We start from the raw sequence: 7,877 nt of genomic DNA, 5'->3' as shown, positions 1-7,877 counted from the left end.
TTCGCATTTACAATTAAAGGGCAACTGTCGCGTAGGACATCATTTTTCGGGAAAACCTTGCAAATGTTTCCCTTATTGTGATACCACCAAGAAATATATCTTAAGCGATCTATTTGGGTCAGAAATCGCAATTGAAAGTGTCCAATTTGCCGCTCACTTGATCTTCCGCCATTAACGCTTCGATTTCATTGATCACGTGACGTTACGTCACAAGTGTGGAACAACAAATGATCTCTAATATGGCCGACTCTAGTTCTTTGAGCGATAGCTCTACCTCTTCGTCCGATTATTCAGATATAGAAGAACTTTTAGAATGCGAAGCACCCGAAAGTAGAGGGCAGCCCTTCACAGGGATTCAACCCTGGCGTTTTGAGCCGCCTGGAAGATCTCACGAGGCTGACGAAGTTCGTGAGTCGACTGAAAACATCGAGCCTGCCACGCGTCGCTGCGATCTCGATAGTGAAGAATGGTGAGTGCCCAGATGGTATATAACATTTGTTATGTACAATGCGATCCAAATATCGCTCGATTTCGTCAATGTTATGGATTATCTAAATTGTAAAAGGAAAATGACTAATTAAACACGCACCTTTTTTTTCTGGAAATCGGAGTGTTCATAATTTTGAATGGTTCTCACATGCACAATTGCTCGAAAGCGTAATTTTCCCTTGGAACGGACTGCTCGAAATGATAATCTGGGCAAGTTACTTCAGTGTATTTTTTTACAATTTCTGGTTTAATAGTGGTTTTGCCACAAGCATAGGTTCTTGCCAAAACTACGCTCTCGTAATCTGTTGACTGTAGTAAATATATTTACATTTCTACATCGTTACCCCATTGACAGCTGTTCATGTTCATGTAGTTGTTATACAGTGCACATAACATTTGAAAGGCGCTGTATAGTTTTGTCCTTACAAGTCGTTCACTAATCGTTAATGTGTCTCGTTCTATCAATGAATGTGTCTAACAAGTCATTATTCTAGCTTTTGTGTATCCTGATGTTAAAAAGTTGGTCTTTATGCGCCCATGTGAATATTAACTGCTTGCATAAAGGTTTCTTCTTCTCGGTATATAATATTCGAGGCTGAGACATATTTATAATCACTTATGTTTTTGTCTTGAGCATAATAGTGGTTGTGTAACTTTATTCACAATAATATTGCATTTGATTTGATATAGCCACAGGAACTTGGTTCTTGATTATTTTGTGGTTATGGACATGAGATACTTTAATAAGGCCATAAACATTAAAGTATGAATAAGGCAGTTTGATAAGTTTCAGGTGCAGAATGAAAATGTCAATATTCAACACTTGTCTTTTTGCCTTTCATTAGCCAGACATTCACTTTTGATCATGAAAAAACATAACTGCTATTGATTGTTTGCAAGGTGCTTGTGTGGCTACTGCCAAAAAATGTGGCGGGAGGAGGAAAACATCTGCTGCCAAGAGGTGGATGTTGTAAAGCGTAAAAATTTGGAGGCAGTTGACGTTGAAAATATGGAGGAGCCTCCAAAGTGCATCGTGGAACACCCAGGATTCCAGGCAGTTTGCCTGAATTACTGGGTGTTACAGGCTGCATGGCTGCAATACAAGCAGCAGTATGGTGCCTCGGCATATGAGGGATCAGATCATAAAAAAAGCAGGCACATTGCGTACAGGCAATTGGTAAGGTGGTGCTGGGGCTCCCTTGGAAAGGACATAAGAGTTCCCTTACCATCATGTGCAGTAAACTGCGTACGGGCTCATTTCCAGGAGCCTGAAAGGCTGGATGATGAGATGGAGTATACAGGATTTCAATATGCAGATGAATAAATATAAAATATATTTCAAATAACCCTACTGTCTATAGAATATTATAATGTAATTTTCTCACTTACCATTGGAAGATTGGCGTAGGGATATTTGGTTGCCATGAAAATGGTTGCTACCAGCAAACAAAATGCCCCTTACTCTTAAATATGTAGCATGGAAGTGTCAACAAAGACTGGTAGAACTAGAAAGTTCACTTTCAGACTACATGGTTTTTTAAAGCCCAGTGGTGTGTGGGAAATACATAATTATTCTTTCTATTTGCTCAAGGCTTGTGATTGGATGGTTAATCCTCATTTTAAAAAATAGTATTCTCAATTGACTTGTTTCTATCTTCCATATTACTAAATGATTAGACAACAACGATACACAAAGTTGTTCACAGTTTACAGTCCAACTACTTGAACCAGGGTACTTGGAAGAAGATTATCTAATCATTAATTTTGTTTTGCAATGGACCAATGACATTTATGAATTTTAGAGCTGTTTTCCTGAGAGGTAAGTTGAGTTCAAACTGTTTTAAAGGTTTCAACGTTTGCATTGTTGAAACAAAATTCAGAATCCTCTGTTTTCAAAAACCTTTTTTCTTGGATAGTTTTCTTCCAGGTGTCCAGTTCAAGTGAATACCATATAGCACATGATCATTTTAGTCACAGTAGTGACATAATTTTTGGCCTAAAATAGTTTTTTCAAGCATTCCATACTGAAGGGCATGCTAGTCTTTAGTTGACTAGGCTGGAACGATTGTATCTGCTAATGAAAGAATTTATTGCCTCCTCTCTGTTGGGTCTCTCTATGGATGCAGCAAGTGGTGGTGGGGTATTCACTTGCAGGTTCAACATGTAGGTCTTTAAGGCCCTTGAATTGTCTTCATAGCCGGCAAAGACTTTGGTTATGGTACTTGAGCAATAACCTAAAATAAAAAGGTACGTAATACTGTAGGAGTGAACCTCAAGTTTAGTTATTGAAATGTTTTCATTTAGATGTCATATCTATCTGTGTGCCATGAAATTCACAGGTTACTGTGCTATGTTAAAATCATTTTTACCATAAGCAAATGTGGCTGCAGATAATGGTTGCCTTAACAAATGATCTCAAAAAATACAGAACAGCAATTTAATTTTTATCCTGTGTACAGACCCCCCTCCCCTCAGTAAAAAGCTGACAATGGGCCCCTTCTCCATTTTTTACCAAGGCAGGGGGGGGGACTTTACACAGGCTATGTTATAACTATTTACCCACCATAGGTTGCTTTTGTTTTAACTTCTCTCACTGAATATCCCCCGTGTTTGGCTTTAGGAAACCTGATGGCATAGCGTGGTCTCCCATCTACAGTTACAGCTTGCATCCTGTCAGCATTTTCATTGTAGTGCAGAGCAGAAAGGCACAGTCTGAAAAGTTCATATTTTTAGAGGGGATGGGAAAGAACCATTAGGCTAACTTTAAGTAAAAGGAAAGAGTCCATAGCTTAGAAGAAGAAAATAATACTGAAAAAGAAAAATTAAAGGAAAACAATAGACCAATCTCAAAAGTTTATTATGGTAACTATTAATCCATTAGAGACACAAACCTTGTGTACATCCCCCAGTACGAGAAAGCGGTATGTTTTGGGACGAAGTGTAGATCAAGGCTATGTTTGGCTTCAAGGGCGGAAGTCTGGTACTTAGGGGACAGCTGAGAAATGTCCTTCAGCAGTTGGGGCTTTGTTACCAGCTCCTCGAGCTTGACAGCAGCAGTTGAGCCTGTGAAATTGAGGACCTAGTTGTAGTCAAAATTCCCGCACATAAAGGTGACTGTTTGTAAATGTTTGTATATATGTGCCTTTTTTCTTGTCACGTTATAACGTTTTGTCGGTTTTTTTTTAGGGTGGTTCATTTTAATTTCCTGATTAGTGAATTAGTGGACACCTTTTCTGTCCTATAAGCAGTGTTAATGACACTGGCCTTATTCTAATTGAAAGGTTTTCCTTGATTCTGACAGAAAATGTAGCCTTCTATTCTGTAACTTGAGATGGCAATAGAGGAGTTACTGGATGTCATTTTTTTTTGTCTACAAACCTGGTTGAAGCCAAAGTCTATCCCTTGCTTCTCCCTCTAGTTCACCATGTCCACATTCTTTGTAGAGTTCGCTGCTCTGATTGACGTGAATGTTCTGGATGTGCAGGGGTAACATTTTCCATTTTTCCTGCATCATACGCCCATTACCATCTGGTGTCGTGGCAGCACACCAATACATATGATTTGATACAGACTGTCGCCACTCACCGACATCTTCACACTCTTTTTTTTTCGCTAATTTGTCAATCTTTTTGCATAAACCTGTTCAGAATGAGGGTCATATATGTCAGAAAACGAATTATTCCATACGCGACAACTGGAGCTTAACTGGATAGAATGTATTACAAACTATTTTAGTCCTTGTGTGGATGCGATTGTTACCTCGAGTAAACTATTGGGGTTGACTTTTTAGCCCTCATTACCTTTAGACACATGCCATATGTCAAAATAGTGTCGAGAGTCAGGCAAATTCGTTCGAATCCAAGCGGTATTCTGCTTGTGTCTGTCGGTGATGATCTCCGCTATATGCAGACTGGCATTAGAAACGACTTGAATGGCCCGTTTTAAACCCTCATGTTCCATCCAAGAACTGTTCCGCACCTCGTTGCTCTAATAAGGATCAAACGTTTCGATATATTTTTATTTTGCCTCAACACCGGAAATCACATAGTTATTTTTTAAAAAATGTGGGAGACATTGGAATTAGATACTAGAATCACTGACCTGAACTAGTTGGAAGTCCAACACCCTGTTCTTTTGCTGTTCGAGTAACGTGTAGGAACCGAATTTCGCGGAGTAACCAGGGGAATCGCACCTTCCATCGCCAGCCAGAACCAGTCCGTTGTCCTGACTGCTAAGACTATTGAAGAGCTGCTGTTGATGTGCTTTCCACTGCTGTATAATTGTGGGATTTACGTACGATTTGATGTGACGGTAGTATGTCCTCTCTGATATGCACGCCACGTTCATAATATTAAACATCCGTAAGGTTTTAGCGGCAGAATTTCCTGTGACGAAAGGAAAAAAAATACAACGACCTTCACCCTATTGAACTTTCTACTGCAGGAACTAGTTACAGATTTGTCATACTCTGTTCATTTTGTTCAAGACCATTAAGTAGCCGCATCTCCTGTCTTTAGGTCTTCAACGGACCACGCCTAGAACGCAACTAAAAAAAAAGATAACAATAGGGAGACTTACCCGTTAAAAGAATTGAAGAAGAGAGCAACAAGTTCCCAACTGGCATCTTTCCATTAGAAAACGGCTGGCTGCACCACACATTGCTGAACTGACAATTTTCTTCCGTACAGTGATAGTGGACCTGAATCATAGTCCCGATTTCTTTCGAAATTTTAGCCTCTGCGTGGCCAGCACAGATGGGGCAACAAGCAAACAAGCTCAACAGATTTGTTTCGAAGACAATAAATTTCCTTTCCTCATGTGGCTTCAACTTTTGCGTTTCTCCAATAGATCTGCATGATATTAGCAACAACAAGAATGAAACATTCAGTATATTAAACGGAGAGTATAGAAATAGGGGTTATAGTTGTTTCTTTGGGCGGATATGTTAAAAAGGAGGGATATAGAGTGGTGCGGAGTTTAAATCAAGCCGGCGTTACTGCAGCTTATGAAACTCATCAACGGCTTGTGTAAATAGTTCATCTTTACTTTTTTTTACCGTTTTGACTTTCCAGATTCTTTTTCATCTTCACTACCACCTTCGTCTTGATCTTCGTCGGATGTTAAGTAGGGATTGTACTCTTCATCATCAACGTCAACGTCTTCAAACAACTCGTCTTCAAACGACGCGGGTAGCTCCGGCGTAAGTGTATAATCTGTTTGATTTTCTGCCTCCTTACGTAAAGTTGAGAGCAGTTTTAACGGAGGAAGTTCTGCTATGTTGCACTGTGACCCATTTTCCACCGTTGTGTTGGACTTTGGAGAAATCTGGGTACCTATGATTAAAAACCTTAATCACCAAAGATAGTCGCATCGCAAAGAATGTTTGAAAAGATGGCTAAACCCTTTGTAAACACACTTATTTTTCAAGATATAATTAAGATTAAAGTCTACCTTTGCTGCGACAGATTGGGCGGCGGAGTCCTTTCTGAGTTCCCCTGTTAGCCGTTTGAAACTCCCGAGCCTGACTTCCTTCTTCTTGCCCTGCACCAGTCTCTAAACACGAAGTGTCACCAGATGCACTCGTTGAGGGCTGTGCCAGATCCGTTGTTTCGGGAACTTCAGGTTGATTGTTACTTGGTGGTTGTCTGTTGTCACTTGGGGATGGTCCCGGTACTTTATCAGTGGTCTTTTCTTTTTCTCGCGTCTTCCTATAATCTGCCACTAGCTATCATAAACAAAGATTTTTTTTTTCAGTTTTCTGTTGGTGCATGTGCTCCATAATCTTTTGCCTGATTTCAGTAAATTGTATTATTGTATCTTGAAGGCACACTGTTGCGTTTTGATCATGATCGTTTATCTTGATGATATTTTAGAAAGTTTTTATTCGTGCCAAGGTATCTAAACAAAAAACACAAAATTAATACTCACCCTATGAGCGGTAAGTTTAGACAAGGCTCGACTAGACTTTTTTGGACGACTTTTTGGCGTTATTTCCCCCTTTTGTTGAACTTGCCGCTTTGAATCACCTCGCGTTGCCGCAGATGGACGTTTTCTCTTAAGAGAGCGCGCTTCCTGGATTTGTTCAGGGGTGGGATTGGCCTGAATTGTTGGGATGGCCGTCTTCTTCAGATAAGCCTTCTTAGCAAACCCTGCGAGTTTCGCACCCATTCCTTCAAAACAGTCTGGCGTAAAATGGGAACTGCAAATATTACCAGATCCCGGCGTCCAGTCGTCGGTCCTCTTTGCTAAGACAAAAGCGATCCACTGGCGCCGAAAGGGTTCATCGGTGGGAAACTGGTGGAGACTTACTCCGTCTTTGTTGGTGTTGTTACAAAACATAACCGCGCAGCGCTTGCCTGGTTCTCTCTTCTTTTTCGGTCCCGTGGCCGTTTTTTTGTCCTTGGAGGAGTTTTCCATAAGTACCGCAACGGGGATTTAAATATGGGTAATTGATTTTTTTTTCCTACTTGTGTCCCAAAGAGAAGTATTGCAAAAGAAGCGAGGCACGCGTGCTATCACGGCAATTTTATAGTCGACAGGTTTCGCAATAGATTGACGCCTCAATCTCGAGAGCTTATCTCGAATAACTTGATAAGATTCTTACATTAGGCGATCATTTAAAATATTATTGATCATGAAATCGGGACTTTCGGCGAGGAGTGAATTAGGAGCAGGGCTAAATGGATGGTACAGCAGATTTCAGACAAGATTACAACACACTAAAATCAAAACACAAAAGGTCAGTATCATGAATCAGGTCGGGTTGTCTAGAGCGGTCCGTGACCGGGTTCTCTTCAAAGATACGCGGAGCTTTTCCCGGGAATAAATAAAGTCATTTATGAGGAATGAAGGGCATCAACACTCATCAGGTAACATTAATGGTTGCTTCAGAATTTTAAATCTTCTTTAGGAATAATGCTCTTTGAATTGTACGGTGCAGATTATTAGCTCAGCTGTTGACAAATATTGACCTCGGGTCGATATGTCTCAAAGTCACACTACTGAAAAAAACACAGAAAAAAATCTAAATCACCGAATCTAATGCCCAGGTATTGTAAGAAACTGGAACCATCATTGAAATGCATTTCCCGAACGTTAATATAACAGTAGAGGCTCTATTTCTCCTTTATTCGCAAGAGAAATGTGGTGCGTTTTTCTCCTATAATCTTCACAAAAAAATTCGTGTTCCACACTTGTGACGTAAAATCACGTGATCGATCTGAGATCCGAGTGTTTTCAAAATGGCGGCAAAAAGTGAGTTTTCGAAAAATCATAAAAAAATCAGGTTCGTAGATATATCGGAAATTTCACCAGAGAGGTATATTACAGGCCATAAGGAAACCATAGAAAGCTTAAAGAACAGGGTCAATTTTCCCGACAGTTGCCCT

General features: G+C 40.1%; 2 protein-coding genes across 3 annotated transcripts; one reads left to right on the top strand and one right to left on the bottom strand.

The window, feature by feature from the left end:
- Window positions 1–227: 227 nt before the first annotated feature.
- Window positions 228–1,910, top strand: LOC140930416 (uncharacterized). Its single transcript, XM_073380101.1, has 2 exons — window positions 228–469; window positions 1,390–1,910. Exons 1-2 carry the CDS (start codon window positions 228–230, stop codon window positions 1,811–1,813), a joined length of 666 nt encoding a protein of 221 aa, XP_073236202.1. The 3' UTR covers window positions 1,814–1,910.
- A 134-nt stretch (window positions 1,911–2,044) lies between these two features.
- LOC140930415 (uncharacterized) lies at window positions 2,045–7,877 on the bottom strand. Of its 2 annotated transcripts, XM_073380100.1 has the most exons (10): window positions 6,418–7,877; window positions 5,941–6,214; window positions 5,546–5,822; window positions 5,068–5,339; window positions 4,591–4,874; window positions 4,290–4,476; window positions 3,868–4,128; window positions 3,381–3,552; window positions 3,053–3,201; window positions 2,045–2,723 (listed from the first exon to the last, which is right to left on the bottom strand). In XM_073380100.1, the coding sequence occupies exons 1-10, from the start codon at window positions 6,904–6,906 to the stop codon at window positions 2,533–2,535; spliced, it is 2,556 nt and encodes an 851-aa protein (XP_073236201.1). In that variant the 5' UTR covers window positions 6,907–7,877; the 3' UTR covers window positions 2,045–2,532. The 2 variants fall into 2 exon arrangements, 1 of the variants encoding a protein (XP_073236201.1); XR_012164851.1 differs by lacking the exon at window positions 3,381–3,552 and having other exon boundaries at window positions 2,582–2,723.

The sequence above is a fragment of the Porites lutea genome, chromosome 3 (assembly GCF_958299795.1).
Source record: "Porites lutea chromosome 3, jaPorLute2.1, whole genome shotgun sequence".
Lineage (NCBI taxonomy): Eukaryota > Metazoa > Cnidaria > Anthozoa > Scleractinia > Poritidae > Porites > Porites lutea.
Note: the sequence above shows the minus strand (reverse complement) of the source record. Positions and strands in the feature narration are given on the sequence as shown.

Bases quoted from the DNA above. Each gene is read 5' to 3' on its own strand.
- LOC140930416 (XM_073380101.1), top strand. From the start codon at position 228: ATGATCTCTAATATGGCCGACTCTAGTTCTTTGAGCGATAGCTCTACC. The intron at 470-1,389 runs GTGAGTGCCCAG...ATTGTTTGCAAG, and splicing joins GATCTCGATAGTGAAGAATG to GTGCTTGTGTGGCTACTGCC.
- LOC140930415 (XM_073380100.1), bottom strand. From the start codon at position 6,906: ATGGAAAACTCCTCCAAGGACAAAAAAACGGCCACGGGACCGAAAAAG. The intron at 4,477-4,590 runs GTCAGTGATTCT...GATCCTTATTAG, and splicing joins TGGACTTCCAACTAGTTCAG to AGCAACGAGGTGCGGAACAG. The intron at 2,724-3,052 runs GTGGGTAAATAG...TTTTTATTTTAG, and splicing joins TAAAACAAAAGCAACCTATG to GTTATTGCTCAAGTACCATA.